The sequence below is a fragment of the Poromitra crassiceps genome (genome assembly GCF_964638095.1).
Source record: "Poromitra crassiceps genome assembly, chromosome: 22".
Classification (NCBI taxonomy): domain Eukaryota; kingdom Metazoa; phylum Chordata; class Actinopteri; order Beryciformes; family Melamphaidae; genus Poromitra; species Poromitra crassiceps.
Window position 1 is genome coordinate 7338222 of NC_139647.1, and position 26916 is coordinate 7365137.

General features: G+C 42.5%; 1 protein-coding gene across 1 annotated transcript in view; it reads left to right on the forward strand.

Moving 5' to 3' along the window:
• The window catches only part of eys (eyes shut homolog), a gene marked incomplete at both ends in the record, with an annotated part of 311891 nt that overhangs the window by 134255 nt on the left and 150720 nt on the right, over positions 1-26916 (forward strand). The window contains 8 exons of the mRNA XM_083658278.1: positions 8511-8633; positions 13158-13271; positions 15545-15667; positions 17338-17451; positions 20530-20652; positions 21029-21142; positions 23215-23328; positions 25910-26023. Of these exons, the coding sequence (XP_083514404.1) occupies positions 8511-8633; positions 13158-13271; positions 15545-15667; positions 17338-17451; positions 20530-20652; positions 21029-21142; positions 23215-23328; positions 25910-26023 (939 nt within the window). The remainder of the gene's footprint in view (positions 1-8510; positions 8634-13157; positions 13272-15544; positions 15668-17337; positions 17452-20529; positions 20653-21028; positions 21143-23214; positions 23329-25909; positions 26024-26916) is intronic.

Consider the following 26916-nt stretch of genomic DNA (forward strand, 5'->3'; position numbering starts at 1 on the left):
TAAAGGACTATACTGACTTTTTGACAGTTTGACCCATTGGTCACCTCAGCCAATATGTGAGGAAAGGATTAGCATCATAATCATCTCTGTGCGGCCTAGATCGTTATGTCCAGTGCACACATGGAGATGTACTTAAGCATCGTTATGTCCAGTGCACACATGGAGACGTATTTAAGCATCATTATGTCCAGTGCACACATGGAGATGCACTTAAGCATCATTATGTCCAGTGCACACATGGAGACGTATTTAAGCATCATTATGTCCAGTGCACACATGGAGACGTACTTAAGCATCATTATGTCCAGTGCACACATGGAGACGTACTTAAGCATCATTATGTCCAGTGCACACATGGAGACGTATTTAAGCATCATTATGTCCAGTGCACACATGGAGACGTACTTAAGCATCATTATGTCCAGTGCACACATGGAGACGTATTTAAGCATCATTATGTCCAGTGCACACATGGAGATGTACTTAAGCATCATTATGTCCAGTGCACACATGGAGACGTACTTAAGCATCATTATGTCCAGTGCACACATGGAGACGTACTTAAGCATCGTTATGTCCAGTGCACACATGGAGACGTACTTAAGCATCATTATGTCCAGTGCACACATGCAGACGTACTTAAGCATCGTTATGTCCAGTGCACACATGGAGACGTACTTAAGCATCGTTATGTCCAGTGCACACATGGAGACGTACTTAAGCATCATTATGTCCAGTGCACACATGGAGACGTACTTAAGCATCGTTATGTCCAGTGCACACATGGAGACGTACTTAAGCATCGTTATGTCCAGTGCACACATGGAGACGTACTTAAGCATCGTTATGTCCAGTGCACACATGGAGACGTACTTAAGCATCATTATGTCCAGTGCACACATGGAGACGTACTTAAGCATCGTTATGTCCAGTGCACACATGGAGACGTACTTAAGCATCGTTATGTCCAGTGCACACATGGAGACGTACTTAAGCATCGTTATGTCCAGTGCACACATGCAGGCTTACTTAAGCATCATTATGTCCAGTGCACACATGCAGACATACTTAAGCATCGTTATGTCCAGTGCACACATGCAGACATACTTAAGCATCGTTATGTCCAGTGCACACATGGAGACGTACTTAAGCATCATTATGTCCAGTGCACACATGGAGATGCACTTAAGCATCATTATGTCCAGTGCACACATGGAGACGTACTTAAGCATCATTATGTCCAGTGCACACATGCAGACGTACTTAAGCATCGTTATGTCCAGTGCACACATGGAGACGTACTTAAGCATCGTTATGTCCAGTGCACACATGCAGGCGTACTTAAGCATCGTTATGTCCAGTGCACACATGGAGATGCACTTAAGCATCGTTATGTCCAGTGCACACATGGAGATGCACTTAAGCATCATTATGTCCAGTGCACACATGGAGACGTACTTAAGCATCGTTATGTCCAGTGCACACATGCAGGCGTACTTAAGCATCGTTATGTCCAGTGCACACATGGAGACGTACTTAAGCATCATTATGTCCAGTAGTTGGGGGCCCCGGGGAAAAAAAAGGACCGTTTGGTTCAGATTCTCGCAAATTCGCCAAATTTGGCACAGATGTTGTCCATACCGTACTTAATCATTTTAAGATGGGTGCCAAGATTGGCGCCCCATGGTACTGCCATATTGCGCAATCCAATATGGCTGCCACCCGAAAAAAACAAAAAGGCCTAGAATCATAAATGATACCACTTTTTAGGGGTTTTCTGGGCCGTAAAATCTGATTCTGGTGTTATTTAAATGATTTGAGGTCAAGATTACCCCTCAAGGTCAAGTTTACTCATCAAAGTTAGTATATAAAGGTAATATCGGGGTAAAATTCAGTATTTCTGGTGCAACATGCCAGATTCTACCCCCATTTTTTTTTCTCATTATAAGCTATACTTGTATGTATCAATGTTTCACAATTCAAAACAATCAGATTCTGGTTTCATCTCAATGATATGAGGTCAAGTTTACCCCTCTAAGTTAACATAAAGGTAATTTTGTGTCATAAAAAATAAAATGGTATCATTATTTATCGGAAATAATGTTTTGCCATTTAACCTATTTTCAAACTTGTCTGAGAGACAAGGCAGGAGTCAAACAGTAACAACATGTGCTGTGTTTGCTGAATCAGCCTGCCAGTTAAACCAGGTGAAGGTAGCCTAATGAGGCTGTACTGGTGATTCCTGGTGCACATACAAAAGACAGGTAAGTTGTAATGTATGAATGGAGTGGCTTCCTAAAAAACGAGGACAACAAAAAGGAGCTCTTCTCATTCATCAGCACACAGATCTCAAAGAATGACATGCGTGGAAAGCTCCTTCTGACTACCCGCTTTGAGACTGTGCTCTCCAACATGCCTTGTGATGTCACAAAACTACAGAAGTGCAACCATTCTGAGGCAGACACCAGGATCCTCCTGCATCTGGCACATGCAGCAGAGCAGGGTCATACAGCCTTTGTTCGCACCGTAGACAGCGATGTTGTCATTTTGGCAATCCGGTTTTTCGAGACCCTTGGCCTAACGGAGCTCTGGGTGGGTTTCGGTACTGGTCGAAAATATCGTGACATACCAGTCCATACCATCTACTCTGATCTCGGTCCATCAAAGTCATTGGCACTACCCCTCTTCCACAGCTTAACAGGGTGTGACACAACTTCCCAGTTTCTTGGATGTGGCACGAAGACAGCTTGGGCAGCCTGGAGAAGCATACCAGACCTCACCAACACACTAGTTGCTCTCACAAACACCCCTGACCTCTTCAGTCTTGAGTCTGTGCATATGCAGAACATTGAACGATTTGTCGTGCTCATGTACAGCAAGGGGTGTGGTGCAGCTGGTGTCAATGAGGCCAGACATTGCCTCTCCACCACTGGAAGTAGATCACTGGAAAACCTCCCACCTACCCAAGCTGCACTGTTCCAGCATGTCAAGCGAGCGCTACTGCAGGCAAGTTTCTACTGGAATCAGGCAACCTCGGTCCAGCAGGAAATTCCTGACTTCAGTGAGTGGGGCTGGCACAAAGATGGCACTGGCACATGGCAACCACTGTGGACCACTCTTAGTGATGCATCAGCAGCATGTGACCTTCTTGTGCGCTGTGGCTGCCTCAAGGGATGCATGGGAAGGTGCAAATGCCACCGTATCGGTGTCCGATGCACAATCCTCTGCAAATGCGAAGGTGGGTGCCTTAATAATGAAGATGACAGCCAGTAACTCCACACCTTGCAAGGGATGGAGACACAAAGAATGTGAAAGACAACATTGTGATCTAACTTTTTGATTTTAGCAAGTTTTACGGAGTAACTATTTTGATTACATTGTCCCCTACTGTTGTTTACTGTTGTTGAAGTTGGACTTGTATTAGTTTGTTGTTTATAATAAACAATCTACTGTTTTGAGTTGTGAAACATTGATACATATACAACTACAACTTATAATGGAAAAAAATAACTTTTTGGGGGTAGCATCTGGCATGGCGCACCAGAAATACTGGATTTTACCCCAATATTACCTTTATATACTAACTTTGATGAGTAAACTTGACCTTGAGGGGTAATCTTGACCTCAAATCATTAAAATAACACCAGAATCAGATTCTACGACCCAGAAACCCCCTAAAAAGTGGTATCATTTATGATTCTATGACTTTCCGTTTTTTTTCGGGTGGCAGCCATATTGGATTGCGCAATATGGCAGTACCATGGGGTGCCAATCTTGGCACCCATCTTAAAATGATTAAGTACGGTGTGGACAACATCTGTGCCAAATTTGGCGAATTTGCGAGAATCTGAACCAAAAAATCCCCGGGGCCCCCGACTACAGTGCACACATGGAGACGTACTTAAGCATCGTTATGTCCAGTGCACACATGGAGACGTACTTAAGCATCATTATGTCCAGTGCACACATGGAGACGTACTTAAGCATCATTATGTCCAGTGCACACATGGAGACGTACTTAAGCATCATTATGTCCAGTGCACACATGCAGACGTACTTAAGCATCGTTATGTCCAGTGCACACATGCAGACATACTTAAGCATCATTATGTCCAGTGCACACATGGAGATGCACTTAAGCATCATTATGTCCAGTGCACACATGCAGACGTACTTAAGCATCGTTATGTCCAGTGCACACATGGAGACGTACTTAAGCATCATTATGTCCAGTGCACACATGGAGATGCACTTAAGCATCATTATGTCCAGTGCACACATGGAGACGTACTTAAGCATCGTTATGTCCAGTGCACACATGCAGGCTTACTTAAGCATCATTATGTCCAGTGCACACATGGAGACGTACTTAAGCATCGTTATGTCCAGTGCACACATGCAGACATACTTAAGCATCGTTATGTCCAGTGCACACATGCAGACATACTTAAGCATCATTATGTCCAGTGCACACATGGAGACGTACTTAAGCATCATTATGTCCAGTGCACACATGCAGACGTACTTAAGCATCGTTATGTCCAGTGCACACATGTAGACGTACTTAAGCATCGTTATGTCCAGTGCACACATGCACACGTACTTAAGCATCGTTATGTCCAGTGCACACATGGAGACGTACTTAAGCATCATTATGTCCAGTGCACATATGCACACGTACTTAAGCATACAGTATGTTAAAAGATCACAGGCAACTATCATTATCCTATAAGTGAGAAAATGAGAACTTGCAGCAGCTCCAAGGATGGTTAGTTCATTTTAATGGCATGCATTTAAGCCTGCCATGCTTGTTTAGGAGATTGATAAAATAGACATAAAATCCACCATAAAATACTCTTCGGAACTTTTCAGTCGCAACGGATCTCTTTTCCGCACAACTTCAAATATACCTTGTTTTGTTTACATAGGAAGAGTTTTTTGTGCTGTTGATTTGTGGACTTTGTCGACTAATGATGAAGATTTTGATTTTATTTTCAGATCAATCTCCAGACCAAGTCTATGTTCATACTTTAGATAACGCTAATCAATTACAAAACAATGACTTACTACATACTGTATACAGTAGTAAGGTATATCAGCATGCACACCAAAACAATTACTTACTACATACTGTATAGTAAGGTATATCAGCATGCACACCAGACAGAACTACTGTATGTACTGCAGACGCCACTTAGCAATCATCACATATTGGTTGAGTCCCAAAAATGCCAATGTACACTGTGCAGTAGTCATTTAAGTACAGTACAGTACTTAAAGCGACCTGTTAAGCAAGTTTGTATATGTGACATTTTGAAATGCACGTGTCCCGCCCATGATCCATTCATTCATCACGAGGCAAACAGCACTCCTGCTGGTAACAGCAGGCCTATGTAGTGAATGAGTGTGCTGACCATAATGGCTGAGCCACCACTTACAGGAGCAAACCTATTGTTTATGATGTCTGTGGCCTCATATTTTGGTCGTGGCATTCTTAACTCCACATCCCATATCAAACAGCCACAATCCACAAAGCAGGTCAAAACGTTTGAAAACGTCCACAAAACAAAACAGGATTTACACGTCAAACGTTTGAGTACACTTGAGAATTATTTTTTTTTGTAAATGTGTCCGCAAAAGGCATAGAGGTGCTGAATATAGGTTAACTGGGATATGATATCCTACTGTACATTTGCATTCTTTTGAAAATGCACCTGTAAGTGTTTTAACAAGTTGTTTGAATTAGATAAACAGAAACAATACCCCCCTGAATTTTATCTTTGTACAGTATGTTCTAGTTTCACTGTCCCCCAGTCCCTTAGCTGTGTGTGTGTGTGTGTGTGTGTGTGTGTGTGTGTGTGTGTGCGTGCGTGCGTGCGTGCGTGCAATAAATCAACAAAAATGCTGGGGGAGTCATTAAAACATTCATGGCCACAGAACATGTAATGCACCTGTTACGTCATTCTCATGTTGTGGAGATAAGCGAGCAGATGCTCATAATACTTCTCTGCCATTTGCTTGAATTAGATTTGGGTGAAAACAGAACACCAACGTGTCACTAAAACCCCCATTATTGTTTTGGTTTCATTGACAGATTTATAGACAGGTGTGGTTGATTTGTCAGAAATTGAATTATATACGTGGTCTCCCTGCCAGATCACATGAAAAAAAGAGACACTATCACAGTTTTGCATTGATTCCAATCATATTCACTATTTTCAGACCCACTTAAGCCCTGACTCCCTTTAGGCTGCTATATTTCCATTTGGTCTTTGTATAAAAAAGAAAAAAACAAATAATATTGTAAATATTGAAACATAAATTCTCATTATCTTACTACTATAATAAGGCAGCCCGGTTCCGCTCCGTGGTGCACAATTGCTCACTAATGACATCACAATTGCTCAAGTGACATCACTGATGACATTACAATTGCATGAGTGACATCACAATTGACAGAGTGACATCACTGGTGACAAGAAATCAGCTCCAGCCAGAGAAACTATGGTTGAGCGTGCAAAGCTAAACACGAGTTGGCATGAATTTGGTCACACCCAAACTTCTTCTGTGGTATTTTGTTCCATATAGGCATTATGACATCATCAGTGATGTCATAAGATCAATTGTGATGTCATCAGTGATGCGAAGTTGTGACATGATGTCATGAGAGCAAGTGAGCCCGCAGAGCGGTGGAGCTGCAGGGCGGGCGATGGCGGGCGAGCCTAGGAATCGAGTGCGATGCCTAGTTTATTAAATTGACTTAATTGAATTTGGTGATTTCTCACCAAGAACATGATTTCAAGTTCAGTGATGCATCAAGGGCAGTGCCGAGGAGAACTAATTAAATATGCTGATACCATGATAACCACAATGTGCTTCACTTGCCTTTCACTTTCGGTGCCTTAGAGTTGAGCTAAGCTACTAGTAGCTGTCAGATAGAACAGGAAGTCCCATTTGGAGATGGTGACGCTGTAAATGTGACATTCCTTCATGCAACATTAACCTCAGAGTGAATTGCATGCACAATTGGTTATTAAACACACTTCTGAAACACTGTTGGAGGGAATAGCTGTCCATTAAAATAGTCAAGGCAATACGTAATATGATGTGGTTGGAAGGTCATCAGATATGTAGATGAATCTGGTAAGGTAAAGTACACTGGTGTGAATACAGGTTACAAAGGAAATAAACTGGAGATGACTTATAGTTAAAGGAACGACGACATAATGATAATAGAAATGAAGTCTCCCATCTGTATATTCAGGTCTTGATAAAACAGATCTCCACTTGCATTGACCCACTTTACAGACGGTGACCGCAGGCAGGAGGATTTGATGGAGCTACAGTATGAGCACATTGTTCAGGTTTAGATCGTTCTTGTTGAAATAGTTTTCTGGTTAACACTATTATGAAATTCATAAAATTATGATGAAAAAGCCCTGTAACTTTAGTAGTAGAGCCCAATGCATTCTGGCCCACGCCTGATGGAGGCCGAGGCTATGACAGATTCGGGACGATTTTCAGATCACGGGGTCGGGCCTGTTTCTTTTGTTCTTTCCCCAAACCCCCCCCCCCCCCCCCCCTTCCATTTTTTTTTTTTTTTTTTTTTTTTTTATTTATTTATTTATTTTTGGGGGGGGGGACAAATACAGACAGTCTGCCTGGCGTGCACATGAACACCTGTTGCTTCCAAGCAAGCACTAGTCTCTTAAAACAGACTGTCTCATCTACATCCGGCGAATGCAGCTATACAGTCTGTACGTTACACCCCCAGAACATGCACAAGGAAGTTGGGAAAAAACCTTCAGACTGGAAGGAAGTTCGACAAAATCCGACCAATCACGATACGTGTGTCCACGGAAAAAAAATCTGATTGGACTAATGAGCGGAAGACCCGCCTTAAAAAAATTCTGATTGGACTAATGAGCGGAAGACCCGCCTTTCTGCTTCCCATTCCGGTTGGTGCATGATTCTCCCCCACGAAGTACAGACGGTATGGCGGAAGCATTTGAAAATTGCGGAAGCCAACTCGTCTGTTCTAAGAGACTAAGCAAGCACTGGCCTCATGGACTGACATTACTGTTCTGTTCTTGAGAAAATGACTCGAGCCACACAGACAGCCGCAGTAAAAACAAAATGTATGTATCTAACATCTATCTGCTTCAACATGTATCTGGCTAGCAGACACGTGTAACGTACATCAGCTTGGTAGGATGGGTTTTGCCAATGATTCAGTCAATTAGCAGACTGCATAGCAGGTTGACTGCCAGAGGAAGAATCAATGTCCCGTAAATCTACTCGATAAAAGGTGTCTTTACCCAATAAAACATCAAGCAGCCGTAAATGTGTTTTGCATCCTGAAAGAAGTGTTTCAGTCTAATTTTGTGAATTCAATCTGACTTATGACTTATACTCGATGCTAACTGCTAATCAGCTAACTGCCCCTTTTTGCATGTTTTAAGGTGATGCTGCATACATGTGCTGTCTGATTGAGCATGTTTGTGTTTCAGGATTCAAGGGAAAAGACTGCTCTGTGGATATGGACCTCTGCTCATTTGGATTGTGCGCTGAACATACATTTATATGCACGGAAACTAAGGATGGGCAGAATGTCACCTGCACATGTGAGAAAGGTGAGCAAGACCTTTTACCTGCTGATACACCTGTCATGCGGGCACACACTGTATGAAAGCACACGGACAACGGTGAGACTGAGATTCACACTGTGTGCATTCTCTCATGGCTACGTGATGGGGGACACAATAAAAGATCCCCCCTTCCCAAGAAAAAAAATGGATGCACCCAAGTTTCAAAAAAGGGTCTCGCTACAATTCAAATGGCCACTATGGGGACTAACATCATCACACATGAATACAACTGGGCTCATTGAATCCACAAGAGTCTCACTCAGGCTCTCAGCTTTCCATTCATAGCCAATTTATGCAATTCCAATACTGTTTAGGGACCCCATCCCACTATGCAGAAATATTAAAATAGAATTGGTGAAAATAACATTTATACGGCATGCAAAACACTGCATTGCTTTTGCCAAAAAACGGCATGGGATTAGCATAAAGTGGGCATGTCTGTAAAGGGGAGATTTGTGGGGACCCACAGAACACATTCTCATTCCCATATCTTGAGGTGACAGGTCAAGGGAGCCCTTTCTACTGTAAATAGCCATGCCTATTTTCCCCTCGTCCAAAAGTGCCTCAGTTCAGTGCTGTTCAGTGAAAAGTGGTTTTAACAGCCCTGCAGCTTCAGGTAGTGTTCAGCTGTCTGCACACGGACAACCGGATGCTTCTATGGAATCTAGGAGTCAGGAACTTCTCTCTAAAGTGTCTACATTTCTACACATCCATCGTTGAGTCCATCCTTCCCCCCCTCCATCATCGTCTGGTACACTGCTGCCACTCTCAAGGACATCAACAGACTGTAGCGCATCATCCGCTGTGCTGAGAAGGTGATCGGATGCGACCTGCCATCCCTGCAGGACCTGTACACCGCCAGGGCACTGAAGCGGTCTCGGGAAAATCCTAGCTGACCCCTCCCACCCCCAAACACAAACTCTTTGAAAGGCTCCCCCTCGGCAAGAGACTGAGGTCATGACTCCTGAAGAATTCACGTTGGGGGATTCTCTCTCCTATACATCACTGACGCCCCGCCCCCCTCCTCTCACATCTCAGGAGGGGCGTCGTCATATCATTAACGTTTATTGAACCTTCTTACCAGTCTCTAATGATTGAAGTGCTCTTACGGTGAATCATGCTGATGAGACGAAATTTATGTCAAAATGAGGCAAGTGCCGCCCCCCCTAGTTTTCCTCAATCCAATGGTGAAATGTTGGTATAACACTGGAGAGAGGGGACGAGGCTATTCACCTTATTCTTTGCCCATACAAGGACGCTTCTGCATGACGTCATTTCGTAATCGTCTTTCCGGTTTTAAACACGGAAGTAGAGTACGCCTACCGCAGTCATTTAGACTTGCCAAAAAGCTGTTTTCAAGCTAAAAAAACCCCAAACTGTTTTAAAGCTTTAATATTTGTCGGGTGAGAACGTAACATACATGTGACCAGTTTATCAGAATAACGCCTATTGGAAATCTTTAACGAGTAGCGAGGACCGGGACCGCTGACCGTGCTGACACCGGTCGGACTAGCTATCTGTCAAACCCTACTGTAGTTAGGCTACTGGCAGTGAGAAAACACTGTCGACGTGCTTTTGTAACTAACGTTAAATGCCGACCGAGTACAGGCATCGGCTCCTCGCTGCAGTAACGTTATGAACATGTAACTGAAGTTGGCCGCAGTGTAGCTTAATTCTGAATGTTGCCAAACTTCATTCATACTGACGTTTTATTTTGAAAATGGCCACCAACTAGCGCTGAACCGGAAGAACAAATACGTTGCGTCGAACGTGGAAGAGAGAAAAAGTGGGCGTGGTGAATAAGGTGAATAGTATCCAGGCTCTCAGTGCCACCATACTTTGTGAGGCCATCATGGCTGTACGTAAACAACCATACAGAAGTAATCATGTGATCGATGAGATTAATAAAGCAATTTATTCCTGGATGCAATTAACTAAGGGACTTGAACTGCAGACATTGTCCCACCAAACCAATCATTATTCTACCAGCAGTCCAAACTACTCCACACCAGCTCTGGCATATTTTCATTTGAACGGCTATTACATACTGTAGTAGTTCATGTAACCCAATCAATAAGCCTAACTTCATTACTCGTGTTGCACTTATGCTGCTTGACATGTGTCAAAGTGAAGGATTGTGAGTGATTTCTTATGTAAATGAAAGCAACCTGCAGTGAGGTGCTCTCTGCAGATCACTTCTCAAGGGCAAACTGAGATCCCGGCTTAGATGTTTCAGGTTGGCATCGGTTATCAATACGCCAGACCGGCACATCCGGCCTCTTCGCAAAACATGGCCCCTTTTAGGGGGAAAACACAAGGCACTCGCTGTTGACTTCAATGCAAAATAGCAGTACACAATTTTTTGTTTATAAATGACCCAAAGACACCATGACACGACAATATATTTCAAATTGACCGGTCAGCTGTCAGAGGGCACACTTATCTCATGCCATCTGGTTCTGCCCTTCACTAACGGGATTCTGGGCTAAAATATTTGATTGGTACTCTTAAGGCCTACAAAATAACCCTGCGGCCTGAGGCAGCTAACTCGCATCTTCGCCTGTTCGGAGTCCTCCCTGAACCTCCCTATACCTGTGCACCAATCTCTGACACGGGGAACAAAAATGTCGCCAAAAGACCCATTCTGAAGGAATGGAAGTCCTCCTCTTCACCTTCTTTTCAGGTGTGGCTGATTGACATGATTTCTGTCATACAGATGGAGAGACTCAGGTTCCTGACTCCAGGCTCTCAACTATCTGGGAGCTGTTTTGGGCCTACTTTGACGAGGTTAAAAATGACAAGTAACTGAGGTTAGGGGCCCAGCTGGTTTCTCATGGACCCCTTGCGTGGGATCCCATGCATAATATCTCTAAGCACATAAGCACCATGCGGCCTGTAGCACCACATTGTAATGTTGAATGTTGATGATATATTTATGTTTTTTATGTCCCCGCCGGCGGCGATAGCTGGAGGCATTATGGTTTCAGGTTGTCTGTATGTACATACGTACGTACGTCCATCCGTCCGATGTTCATTAATGCGATATCTCAGGAACGCCTTGACGGAATTTCGGCAAATTTGACTCAAACGTCCACTTGCATTCAAAGATGAACTGATTAGACTTTGGTGGTCAAAGGTCAAAGTTCAAGGTCACTGTGACCTCACCAACGCCATACTGAATTTCATCACATTTGGCTCAAACGTCCACTTGGACTCAAGGATGAACTGATTAGATTTTGGTCATCTAAGATCAAAGTTCAAGGTCACTGACCTCACGAACGCCTTGACTGAATTTTGCAGTAAATGTCTTATTCTGCACCAATCCAGCTTTTGTGACAGCTCTTTTTGTACAGTATTATGTTTTGTATTTATGTTGACATGTTTACTTTTTGGTAATTGTGATGAGCATTTAGGACCACTGTGCTTTGTTTAGTCCTTGGCTGTATATGAAACTCACATTTGTACACACACAGCAAATGAGGTTACGCTAAGAGTCTAACTTCAAGTGTTTGGTTCTATCCACATGTAGTGTGCATAGTAAGATAATCATGTCCCTTAGGTTTGCTTTTTCTCCTTTCCTTTTCGGCCTGTGTGTGTGTGTGTGTGTGTGTGGGAGAAAGAGAGAGAGCGAGCTTGCGTATGTATTAGTTTCATGTGATCCTTTGTGTGTGTAGCCTATAGATCGGCTTTGAACTTTAAAAAAAATCACTGCATTTGGCTTGTTTAATGTGATGAATCAGCGGGGCGATGGCGTTATTAAACATGATTAAATGATCCAGTGAGCTGTGTCAGCATGCGCACAGCCAGCTCTCTGAATCAATACTAGCGTGAAAACAAAACAAAGTCATACTGATCCAGTTGGCTGCGGAACAGAAGTGCCACAGGGATGACGTCCGTTTGTAGGCTTACCCAGAAATCACTGCCATGCTGGTTCGTAGGGGGGAAAGTGTTTTCTGAAAATCGCGTTAAAAAAAAATGCATTTACGCTTCAAAAGTCATAAAAGCGGTCCTCGTTTGTGAAGATTATCCTGCTGAACATAAACTTTGCTGTTTCATAAACTTTTGGGAACCAACAGACCTTATTTCATGCATTTAACCCAAAGCCCCACACTAAAATCCCATTGCCTTTTACGCGTACGAACCGGAAGTGCTACTTCCGGACTCCTGCGGGACTCTATGAAACCAGCCAAAAGAATTCCAATGACGATGCGGCTGTAGCTCAGGAGGTAGAGCGGGTCGTCCACTAATCGCTTTGGATAAAAGAGGTCGGTGGTTCGATTCCCGGCTCCTCCAGTCTGCATGTGGAAGTGTCCTTGGGCAAGACACTGAACCCCAAATTGCTCCCGTTGGTGTGCCAGCACCCTGCGTGGTAGCCTGCCGCCATTGGTGTGTGAATGGGTGAATGTACCTACTGACTGTAAAGCGCTTTGGATAAAAGCGCTATATAAATGCAGGCCATTTGCCATTTACGATGCCTTTTTCTTGTCTTTGTCTCGACGTGATCTGCAGGCTTTGGAGGGCCATTTTGTGATGTCAATCTCAATGAGTGTGAGTCCAAGCCATGCCAGAATGCTGCTGTTTGTGTGGATGGTGTTGACCAGTATCGCTGCTTCTGCTCAGAGGGTAAGTGCCAATGCCTTCAGATCCCCCATCAGCCTTCATGATTCTGCTCATTATGGGCCCCATTCAGACTTTGGGTATGTCCGTTTTTAAGAGTGCGCCCTCTGGAGTTACGCACAGGGATACGCAGCCTTCCGGAAGGATGTGCTTTTCATTGGGATGGGACAATGTGCTTTTCTCATGATTGAATAGGGGGTTCACAATTCAATACAGTCACGAGACAATGTACAAAAAATAAAAGTTCAAAGATTTCAAAAGAATGATGCTTATTTCTGAGCCACAGCTCTTGCCAGCAATGGCATCGGCTTTCCAGAATGTAAACAAGACTGTTAAAAGAAAAGATGTGGACATAACAGCGCACAAAATGATTATTTGATCCCCTTGCTGATTTTGTAAGTTTGCCCACTTACCAAGAAATGACTGTTTCTGAGATATGGGTCAGGCCTGGCCTAGATACTGTCAGGCTACTTCTATCATCATTATTTGACATCCTTTTTATGCTATTGAGATGAGAGCAATTTTTGTATGAGTTGTTGTTGCCACAGGCATGTTAGCATACCGCTATCTGAAAATGCAGCTAAAATGCTTTGCTATCTAATCAGGGCAGGAATTATACCACGGCCAAAAGGCGAGTGCCGTGATGCCCCAGAGAGTGGCTGTATTGCCCCTTCTAAAATTAACTGCCCACACGGCCAGTTTGGCATCATGCCCTGTTTTGCTCTCAACAGGAAGTTGCAGGTTTCCTCGTTGAATGCTTGTTTCCCAGTGTCTCTCCGTCATCACGCTGGACAGTACAGTGAGGAATTTCTCCCACTCCCACAAGGAACATCGCTAAATTGTAGCATCTATTGTAGCTACAGAAAATAAGCGGGGTTACACGTACATTATCGTGCGTCCTTGGACACAGTGGACAGGCAACTAACTTTGCAATCTGAGCCATCTTACATTATGTATCACACTGCAGCGCTTAATTTAGCTATTAGAATATTTATTTTGTTGAAGAAAAATAAGGGAAAAATAAATGTGGCCATACAGTACAGCAGTGCAACATATATTTAACAAAAATGCTATATGGTAATGGATGTCCGGTTCATCATAAGTTGTATTATTCACCTTATTTTTTAACTCTACTTCCGCTAATTTGTTTTGTACTTCCGGTTGTTCCTCACAAATACGGAAGTCCCGCCTACCGTTCACTTCTGTAAAATATAGCAGAAATATAGCATATATATAATATAGCAGAAAGAAAAATAGCAAATATATTTTTTTTAAACATGTTTTTTTTCTCTCTCAATGTTGTTACAGTCCATAAAATAAAACATCATACTGTATTCAATTATACCCCTACTTCAGTTTTATGTCCGTGTGTCACGATTCATGAAATGTTGAAATGCTGATGATGCCATTTGCGACTCATCTACCATGATTTTCAATCACATCTTTCCTTCATTTCCCTGTCCTGCTGTCCAATACCCTTCATGTATACAAATATTTACTATATTACTCTGGTCGCATAAAATCCCCTCCACACTTAAAAGCCTAATTTGTGTCAAAAATCACTCAGTCACTTGTAGAGTAAGAGGGAATAAATCTGCTATTTTCCCAATAATGTCTTGGTTGAGTTGATCTCCTCGCTACCTGTGAGACATAGCTCTGGTTAAACCTTGATTGCGGGTGAAGACTGTTATGCATTATTAATGAAGTCAGGATAATTGTCAAATTTTATGACATGGAGAGAGGTGGAAATTGGTTCCATGGTCAGTTTGAGAAATGATGAGAATTTGACCTGCACCGATGCTGCTGATAGCCAAGCATTAGTCATGGGCCTCCTGTAGCCGCAGCGTGTGACAGTGCTAATGATAGTCATTTTGTAGCGTGACCGTGCGCTGGAATACATTCACGGGAGAATAAAATGTCAGGAATGGGAATACCACAATCTCTTTTACTTTGACATTAACCTTTTATTTTTTTCACATGCCCTGCTATAACTTAGAATTAATGGCCTGGAAATAATCAATAATCCAGTGCACTCAAACAAATATAGAATTTTATTTCCTCAAATGCAGATTGTGGAGCAGTGCACCCCCAATATTATGCACTTGTTTATTTGTGTTGCCCTTGCAATAAAGAAATTCATATAAAGTTTCACAATAGCAATAAATTGCTTTTGGGTGTAATTTGATACTAAGCTGTGTTGTGTGTGTCCTCTCAAATCTGATGTTTACCGTTTAGACATTCACATGCTATTTCTGATGAGATTTATTCTCTTCATATAGGTTTTGTGGGGGTGAACTGTGAAATCAACTATGATGAATGTGTCCATGGATACTGCACCAATAATTCCACATGTATTGACCTGGTGGCAGGCTATAAATGCCTCTGTCCTTTAGGCTTTTCTGGTAAGTTATTGTCGTATTGTCATTTTCAGAGCTTACATGTCTTGAATGAATATAATGTACCTATCTCTCTTGAACAATGACTACGTTTACATGCACACAATATTCCACTATTTGGAAAATGACAATATTCTGAATTTGATAAGGGTAATGTAAACAGCATATTCCAGTTGCATTTTCAGAATTTAGCATTTTCCGATTAAGACATCTTGGTTATTCCAGTATTATTCGGGTTTTAGGAGGATTCATGTATACAGCGCATTCGGAATATGGGTCTCAATCAGGTTTTTTACCGCAGTTTGCGACGCATGTTGCCTGTTTGTGGTCAACTGATGTGTGCTAGAAAGCTCTAGAACAGGCGATATAATCATAATAATCCATCATCTCTGGCATGCAAAAACAAAATCCGACATTTCTGATCGGGAGGAGATGAGAAACATCGATTTAAAGAGAGAGTATTATAGTGCCCACGGAAGTCCACAATGCTTGCGAGCCTGCGAGGTAATAACGTATAGGCTACTAGCCTACTTATTATGAAAGACTTGGATGAGCAAATATCACAACACCAAACTTTCCAGCAGGAAGCTCCTGAAATGGACCAAGTGATGCTCGTAAGAATAGCGCTGCTCTGTTTATTCTCAACAGAAAAACTCTGCCTACCTGCATCTCTCTCTCCCCCCCCCCCCCCCCTCACGTGTCGGGGAGGGCGAGCTACGGCTGCATGTAAACGGGAATATTAGTGGATTATTAATTTAGTAATATTGTCATTTTCCGAATATGGGCAAAAAGCGGAATATTGTGTGCATGTAAACGTAGTCATTGATCACCATCAAAATGGAAAAATAAGGACTTTATTTCAGGATTTAAGGACTTACTGTACGCATAAAGGTCAGAAATACTGGAAATGGATAATGGACTAGGCTACATGATAGCGGAGTATTAAAGATGCCTTGGTTTATCCTCTCTAATCAGATGCTCATGTTGGCCATTCTTTTTAAATATCATCTGTACTTTTTTTAATTGCTTATACCTCTGGTTTTGGCCAATACAGAGCTGCGTTTACCAAAAGAATCGTAAGCCCACGATGTACATACTTAAGATACATATTGTAACAAATATCTTAAGGTTACCGGGCGATCGTTAATGGGCATCTTATTATATTACATTGTTAAGTATAATATGGCTTAACCTTGACAAACCTTTCACACACATTCCATTCCATGCTGAGCACTAGCAACAACAATAGCTATATTCTATATTCAAGCTGTTTAGCTTGATTTGCACTTAAAAGGTAGTGCTGCCGCAGATGGGCTAAAGAACAAGGTTAGTGACGACTAAATAAAAATTGTGTGTGCTTCTGGCTGTGGGAAGAAACTGCACTAGACACAGGGGGAGTTATGGGACCCCCTTCGCGTTACTTCAGTCATCTAGCTGCCAAGATGGCAATGATACTGTCCTATCACCTCTATCAGCACCATTACTGCACACACGCATTCCTCACATGGCACTAGTTCATCACGTTAATGTTCATTACTATCTGTAGTCAAACACATTTGTATGACTGAGTATTAACGCCGAGATGTGTCGTTACGTCGCTGATGGGCTCTTCGTTCTTAGTTTGTGTTCATCTTTATAGGGCTCTTTTCACCGTTCCTATTTACTTTGCCTTTCAGATCAGAATTGCTCGACATCTGTCACTGCATGTGCACCAGATGTTACGCTGTGCACAAACGGAGGCACCTGTTACCACAACTTAACTGGGCAGGTTCACTGCATTTGCCCTGCAGGTACTGTATTTCCCCTTCTGTTGATCAAATGCATTTTTAAATCTGTCATTTTGTTTTTAAGTTCGTTCTCATTTGGTACATGAAGCAAGCTTTGTAGTTCTGTGTAATCATTAACAATTCATCACATTCTTCCCTATGATACTGACATGAAATAATGTGTTCCAGTATATTATATTTAAAAAAATATTTTACCCAGAGAGTGAGTCATGTATAATTCATCCAATAATCCAATAATAATAATCATAATAATTATAATAATAATAATAATAATAATAATAATAATAATAATAATAATAATAATAATTCATCCAATATGTAAATCATCTGAAGGGAAAAGCAGCATGACAATCCATGCTGTCTGCCAGAAGTGGGAAGGCAGAAGGAAACAGATATACTGTACACAGCACAGCACATCAGTCCGTTGTTTGATCCCGCTCTTGAGCCCTATTCGCACGGGACTAGTATTACCTGGGGACCTCATGTGATTTAGAAATTACCCCCTGACGTCTGTGTTTCTGGGGGTGCATTCGCACGGGATAAGCAAAGTCTGTGTTTTATTCCCCGTTGAATCCCTGTGGTTTTGCAGCCTCCAGCTGGCTGCAGGTTCACACACACAGAGAGCTCCTTCGTTCACCATCCAGGAGAGGCTTGTTTTAAGTGGAGCAACGGAAATGAATGGATACTGTAGTAGACACGCTCTTGGTTAGATGATGGTTCACTCGCTTGGCTATCTTCTCAGTGGGGGCACCTAAGCTCTTTGGCCTTCAGCAATGACACATAACCTTATGAAATGTAAGTCAGAGCTCAGTTCATCTGGTTGTGAACTGAATTCCAAAGACGTTATATATATATAACTAGAGGATGAATGGACAAATGGCTGCCCATTCATTTGAACATAAGCTGGTCATTGGCGCTAGCCTGGTAAACCAGCCGGTCACGTGAACTCACATTTCATTTCGTTCTTCGTTCCCGTCTGGCCTGAAGCCTTCACAACAGTCTTTGCAGTGGGCGGAAGTTGGGCGGGTGTACTTGCCTTGACGGACAACTCCGTCAGCCAATCAGCATCCAGTCAAACCCAAATCCACTCGGGAGAACGGCAAAAACATATTTTCCGCCCAGAAACTCCGCTGTTGCATACTCCTGTAGGCTACTTGTTTAATTGTTGTTATTGAGTCTTATTTCTGCAATAACTGCACTTTATGGCTGTTTAAACTAGACGAACATTGACATTACTACTCCTCGAGGCGGACAGGCAAGGGGGCGGCCATTCCTGTTTTGCTAGCGACATTCTGATTGGCCGGTTACGATGTCAACTACGAGGCAGGTCGCTGATTGGCTCGTCCGCTTTGCAGTTCCTGCAGACAGCCCTCCCAGAGTTGAGGTCCCGCAGAACCAAATGAAATGTGAGTTCACGTTACCTACATTGGCTACATTGACGCATGAAGCATTTTGAAGGGGTTTTTCTTCCTGGTTTTACTTCGGTGGCGTGCAGCCCAAGGTCGTGTGACATGTCTGCTTGTGTTCACGAGCGACCCCAGGCCCACAGCTACAGTGGCCAGAGCCATAGAGAGAAAGGGAGCTCCAGAAAACACCTCTTAGTAGCTTCTGAAGAAAAATGGCCTCAATATAAAACTTGATGACTCAAAAGTTGTTGTTTCAAAATGTCTCAGAGATTTATGGCTGCTTCTTTCCCCATGTAATGGACAGGAAAATCTGCTGCAGGGCATCACGTGACTTGTAATACCGAGCTTGGCCACCATGTTCGATTTGCTTCATGGCCCAGAGCTTTCTTCAATAAATTTTTTAGCTATTAACTCATTGAATGCCAATGACGACAGCTGTCGTCAATTCAAATACTGACGTAGAGTGCCAATGACGACGGTTGTCGTCAATTGCGTTTTTTGACGGTGGGACGTGGATCAATCCCTGATACATCTCTGGTACAACTATTGTAGCTATTGGAGGTCTATAACCTATTTTACAGAACCCTTAGGTGGCGACAGTGCTCTCCACATAACAGAAAGGCAAGGAAAAAACAAAGAAGAAGTCGTTATGGAAACGGAAATCGCATCGCATCCGTATGCATCGATATGCTGAAGCACGTTACTGCAGCTGTGCCTGCAGCAGCCAATCTGCTCCCACAATTGAGCCGCTCTGTGTCGGTTGCGACAGCACATCCGCACATCCACACCGTGGAGTTATTATTCTCAACTGGAAGCATCGTTGCCGGTGACAAACACACGCGGAACGCTGTAAAAAAGCTGCACCCTTCACTGTGCGCACAGCAAACTCAGCAGAGAGCCACCACAGACAGGAGGAGGAGTGTGCAGTTGAGGCGAGGCGGGGCGGGGCGGGGCGGGGGGGGGGGGGGGGGGGGCACGCAGAGCAGCACGCAACACCCAGACAGACCCAGGCAGCAGGACAGGATTGACAAACGCAAGCCAGAATATCCGATGCCCACCAGCAGCAAATCAAGACCAGCAAGAAGCTGCAACCAGCAGCGCACGCAGGGGCCAGCGCTGCTGGTTGTAGCTAAAAATATTATTCTGCCAAACAAAATTCCCTGGCCTAAACTGTTTTATTGAAGGAAATTATTTTTGAGGTGTGACTACATTAGAAAAGATTAGCTTCAGAGTCAGTGTGTGCTTGAAATGTTTAATTTCACAAAAGGCCAATTATCTCAGCTTCTAGAAAAAAATTGCTGTTTTTGGATGAATCAAGCTATCTTCTCCGGCTCATAACTAAAGAACGGAAAATGGGATCAATAAACTTTTTTTTGCAGATGATAGAATAGAGTCTCATCGTTCTTTGTGCGTGTTCAGTGTTTACATAGTAATATCACACAATATTCTGTGGGCCTCGAGAAATCACTGAAAACGCTCTGAAACTCTGGCACTGGGAGCGTCCGTTCTCCAAAAGTGGCTGGCACTCAATGAGTTAAGTAAGGATGTATATTAAATAGATGAATTCATCATATATGTCATTGCTATTTGGGTGTGGTACCAAAGGTTGTACAGGTTTACCTTTATTTTTTTGCAAACTGAAACTGAAAAGCTGCAACTTCTCCTTTCACTGCAGGTTTAACAGGTCCGTTTTGTGAGGTAAACATAGATGACTGTGAAGAAAAGCCATGTGGAGTCCTGAGCATTTGTAGAGACACCCTCAGTGGCTACAACTGCTTCTGTGCACCTGGATTTATAGGTAGGTTATTAAATTAAATGCTAAAAAAAAACTTGCATTATGCATTATGAGCACATGCATAATGCATTATAATGCATTTATATTGCTTTATACAACTCTTTATAACTTTATAATCATACATGGCAACTTATAACAAGGTTGCTAAAGTATTGTGGTGGACATAATGTATTATAATGCTTTATACCTCCATGCCAAAGTGACAACAGTGTTTGAAAGAATAATCGTTTTTGTTTTACACTTTACTTAAAGTTGTGGTTTGTTATTCACAGAACTAACATGTCCCCATGTTGCAGAGGGTTAATATAGAGTAGATATATATGTATATGTATGTATATATATATATACACACAGTTGTCCACCTCTCACACCTTTTTAGGTAATAACTGTGACATTGAAGTGGATGAATGTCTGAGCCAGCCTTGCCAAAATGGAGGATTCTGCATTGATGAGCTCAACTCATTCAGCTGCCAGTGCCCTCTGGGTACCACAGGTACTCCCATCCTCTGGGTACCACAGGTACTCACATCCTCTGGGTACCACAGGTACTCACATCCTCTGGGTACCACAGGTACTCACATCCTCTGGGTACCACAGGTACACACATCCTCTGGGTACCACAGGTACTGACATTTTACACGTTTCTAAATGGCTGTGTTTATTTGCACATCAATACTCAGAACTTAGTATGGCTGTGTGACTGTGATTAGTTACACTCTCTGTTCTCCATAGGGTGCTATAGGTGACAGATCTCATCACACAAAAAAACCCTTGAATGTCCCCAGAATGATCCAGAAAAATATAAACATTTCTTTGTCACTCTGACCATTATTATTTTCAAAATGTATAAGCCTAAAGTCTCCGTGTTCAGGAGAGGCTAACCTACAGCTTTGCCCTCAGCAAGCAGGCAAAGGAAAATATGATTATTACTACACACATCCTGGCCACCTGGAAGGAGGTGAGGTGATAAAACAAACTATATCCCTCACAGTGTTGCTGTACATGAGCAGCACACCCTATACACAGTCATGATATGGAATGTTGTTGAAATTCAAATATGTGCATTTTGCTTTGTGGCATTTCACAAAATGTAATCCGGCTTCTTCCACAAGTAATAGAAACTGCAGATGTGAGAAATTGTGATAATGGAAAAAAGATGATCTTGTGAATGAGTTCATATACAGATAACTACACAGCTGATTTACTCCTATTTTCAGAGAAAACAAGTTCGGGGCGAATAACAATAAATTCCTTGTGTGAATAAAGGTTTCATTCTGTGCAGAGTAACATGAATGATGCAGTGCCTGGCGGGGATTAGTTACTAACAAGTGTTGCCTCGCGTTATTTGGGAGACTTACATGCTAGAAAATATAATCAAAAAGAGTTTATAGAGGGCTTTATGATCAACTTGTTTCTTGTGATGAATTGTTTATATAAGCAATAAGGTAGCAGAGAGAAGTGGGGGAAGTCTGCGTGACTGGGACGTAAACGTCACTAGGCGGAAAACATGCTCGTGCGTCAGCCTTGACTTGGAGCCTTGCTGATGGCAGCTAGACCTATATACACAAATGTCAGCTTGATGAGGGCTCGCAGCGGAGTCCCCAGCAAAATGCATAAATTGTGTGATTTCACTAGAATTTCAATGACTAGAAGTTAGCCCAAGGAGAGAATGTAGTGCGGCACACCCCTCGGCGCATACGGTGCAGTAGATCTCGGGCCATCAATAAGTAGATCGCCAAAAAAATATAATTATCATTATAATTTTTTTTGTATGCATAAACAAACTAGATCCCACTCATGTATAGCTAACTCAGTATCTACAGTAGTTACATTACATTATAACATTCTTATATAATGTTAAATAGATAACATAATACCCTTAAAATGTGCTAAATATGTACTTGAGGGGACGAGGGGAAAAGAAGTCGCTCGCGGCTAATTGTATTTTTTGTAAGTAGCTCTCATCCTAAAACAAGTTTGGGCACCGCTGATGTACAGTAAAGGCTTTTAGATGCACAGTTCTGCCAAACACAACAGCAGCGTGGCATCAGCTGGTTGGGAAAACTGTATTACCATCATCACAATGATGTCTGAAAGACTTGACAGAGAATGAACCTACCTAATGTAGGTCCAGAGCCGTGTATATAGAAGAGTCACGAGATCTCCATTCACTCCAATGGACCAGTTTTTTACTCTCAAGAGTTCCAGGAAGTAAGGTTCTGGATTAAGCAGCACTGTCGGAGTTGCATCAAAATGGACAGTTTGTGTTGTACTTTGAAAGGTTTATTTTTATTTTGAATTAAATTGTACATTATCAGCTTTATTTTAGCATTCAAAAGTAGCGCGAGACTCATTCCTTGCTCTGCCTAGGTCTAACTAATCAACAATCAATCACAGAACGAAATGATGCAAAACATTATACAACCAAATCAAACAAAGAGAGAGGAAGGTGTGGCAGCAGTTGAAACTATATATTCGATACCTGTTCATGCATACAGTAACAGTGTGCTTATAATTGGATTAATGGCATCATCACTGATTGTTTCACTGTATATTTCTTTACAGGCAACTGCTGTGAAATCAACATAGACGAGTGCATATCTTCCCCATGCCTCCACAATGCCACGTGTGTTGACCTTGCTCATGGATATGAATGTGTCTGTATGCCTGGCTTTGCAGGTGAGTCTGTACATTGAGTATCCAATCCATGATGTATCCAGGTGAACATAGTTTGATCATCAACATGTGTTATAAAACTGGATTGAAATTAAATCCTATAGCAAAATGGTAAGTACAATGCAGAGTTGAAATTCTGGACTTATTCGGTACGTATTTTGTTAAATCTGTATACCTGAGCATGTGAACAGCTACAGTAGCAATGAATCTGTATACCTGAGCATGTGAACAGCTACAGTAGCAGTGAATCTGTATACCTGTCCTGAGCATGTGAACAGCTACAGTAGCAGTGAATCTGTATACCTGAGCATGTGAACAGCTACAGTAGCAGTGAATCTGTATACCCGAGCATGTGAACAGCTACAGTAGCAGTGCACACCTGTGCATCCACTCTGCAAATCTAATAATGTAAAGAGCCAACAAGGCACATTTTGCAAACCTTGCACGTGCTGTCAAAATGTAGATCTGTAAAGCCAAGATAACTTAATCTGGCAATGAAAATGTTGTATATTTATGTATTTGTTGTATGAATGTCAATATGTCATGGGCCAAGGAAGAACCCATTAAATTTGGGAGCGGGATCCGATCCAGGTCGGGTCAATGGGATGGGGCGGGGCTAGGGATAGGAAGGTCATAGAGGGTCAGGGGTCACGGGGTGGGTAGGGGGAGTGGCTGGGGGGATGTGGGCATTGGTGGAGGTCTGCACTCCTAGTTAGACGTGACAGTGTTTGTTATGAAGCTGTTTTTCACACAGTGTTGGTTGTGAAGCTGTTTTTCCGACATTGTTTGCTCTTTGTTAGAACACACCTTTAAATGTGCTGGTAATCCCTTCCTTGTGATTTGTGTGCTACAGATAGCTTGGCTGTTTTTGATTGCTGACTGTTAATTCCCATAGAGCACAGCTAGCTATGCCAATTGGCTGAAATGCTGACTGTTGTGGTGACGAGGGAGCTGGTTTGTCTTGTTTTTTAATTAGTATGTTTAGTATAAGTAGTAACTTTTCAGGATGTGCATGTGCGCAGGGGACCATAGTATATAAGCCAAAATACTGGACCTGAAAGGACGTTTTCTGCTCTGAGGGTTTTCTGTGCTGTGTGTTGCACCTCACTGCATCACCATAACGACACACCCTTGGGTATTATGGCTATACTCAACAAAATGACTATCATCAGCATTCAGAGATGCTCACCTTTGCAAGTCTCAAGTCTTTGGTCACGAGTCCAAGTCTCAAGTCTCATAAGGGATATTCTGCTGCATGCCGTCCGGTCTGCTTAGAACACTGCAAAGCTCAAACTAAGGAACGCAAAGCATGTACTGTATTATCCTCACTCCTTTATTAGCATACAGCATTTACTTGGCAACATTATTATTAGTAAACATTTCCTTAACGTTAATGCACACACAAAGAAGGGAAACGATTGTTCCCGAGTCCAAGTTGAGTGTTAACTTTCTTTTCGGTCAACTTCCCTTCCGGGAGAGAAGTCTGGCTGCATGGAAACAGGCTGCTGGTATGAGCTCTGCCATTGGTGGCGACCATTTCAGTCGCCAGGGGAAGAAAATCCCTTTCTGCAGCCTCCGACCTGCTCTGACTGACCGGCGTGACGATAATATGGATTTCCTTTCCCTCCGTGACGAATCTGTCCATCTCAAATGCCTCTCCTGCTGTGTGTGTCCAATCTGTCGCTAGCTCGTTGCTATATGCTGAAAACGATTGGATCCCCCGTTGTAGGGAGAGAGTCTGGTAAGCGAGACATGGTTAAGCCAAACAGAGCATTCCCCCCCCCCCCCTTCCCGCAAGTCCAGAATGGAGATCTACGCTGCCAGACTCCTCTCCCGGAAGGGAGGGAAGTCTGGCAAGCGAGACTACCTTCTCTGTCACCAATATTATATTTGGCGTTAAGATCAACATAATCCAAAATGAATCCTCACAGGTTAAAGTGGTAGCAGCCTTTGCACCAAACAATAAACCAAGTGTGGTTAAATTTGTTCAAATGCAAGTCTTGTTTTACACATGTAGATAGATAGACAGCCCCCTGCACCAAAGACAGTGTGAATGTGTGATGTTACAGCAACAAGCCTGTAGTATGACTGGACACCAGTACATGTTGTCCTCTATGTTGGTTCATTAGGACCTGAGGAAACCAGCTTACTCTCTCATTCAAATTCAACTCTTTGATGATTTGAACATTGATTAGTTATTAACATGCCAAGCATTTGTGTCAGTGACCCTTCTATATTATTTATTTATTTATCAAACTACCGTATGTTCTTTTCTGTCAAAGGTACCGCGTGTCAGTGAGCCTTCCACATTATTTATGTATTAATTTATGTCAGTGACTCTTATTTATTTATTTATTTATTTATCTATCAATCTACTATGTTCTTTTCTGTCAAAGGTATGGAGTGTCAGTGACCCTTCTATATTATTTATTTGTTTATTTATCAATCTGTTCTTTTCTGTCAAAGGCCCTTCTATATTATGTATTTATTTATTTATTTATCTATCACTCTATGTTCTCTTGTGTCAGTGACCCTTCTATATGATTTATTTATTTATCACTCTATGTTCTTTTGTGTCACACAGGTAGCGAGTGTGAGCTTGACGTTGATGAGTGCGCCTCAGCTCCCTGCAAGAATGGAGCCACTTGCATTGACCAGCCTGGTAATTACTTCTGCCAATGTGTGGCTCCATTTAAAGGTAATGAGCTCTGAGGGAATAGGGACCAAAAGCAATGTTAATTAACTTGACATAATATTACTTTCACCTGTCTGAACTCGCTTCATGTGTCTCACCAACACGACTCCATCTTCATTTGCACCTGAAAGAAAACACCACTAATGAGCAAGATGTTATTTACGGTACAGTGGGTGCTTTTCCCCACACCAGGCATCTCGCGCGCTCGATTCCTAGGCTCGCCTGCTGTGCGGGCTCACCCGCCCTGCAGCTCGCATACGCAGCTCGGCTGCAGCTGCGTGGCCTCGCCATGCTCTATTGGTATCACTGATGACATCACTCTCTGATGACATCCCAATGATGTCACAGTTGTCTTGAATAATGTGCATTAACATTTGACTAAACCAATGAAACATGTATCGTAACTGTTAAGAAATTCATTATTAAATGAAAACAATGCTGCTTTACTTTGCACATGATCTCACACAAACTGTAAACGGCTTTGAAGGCATTCATTTAGTTTGAGTTATTGAGTTGATTTGAGTTCAAGTTGATGCCAGTGATGTCATTCATGCAGAAATGACATCACTGGAGCATCCATAACTTAACTCCAATCAACTCTCAATGAGCCAAATACAGGCACACTTTTGAAGAGAACGTGCTTCAGAGAGTGAATGCATGTTTTAATAGGAAAATATCTTAGGCGTACAGCTAAAGCAACTCTGCAATGGCTTCAGAACAACAATGTGAAAGTCCTAGAGTGGCTTATCCAAAGCAGACTTTACTCCCACTGGAAAGCACCAGAGAACGAGTGCATCTCCTAATGTGAAACAAGTTGTGATAATGTGGCATCATGGGAGAAATTATGAACTTTTGGGGAAAATCCCACATGTGGAACTGATATCTCGTCAATTTCA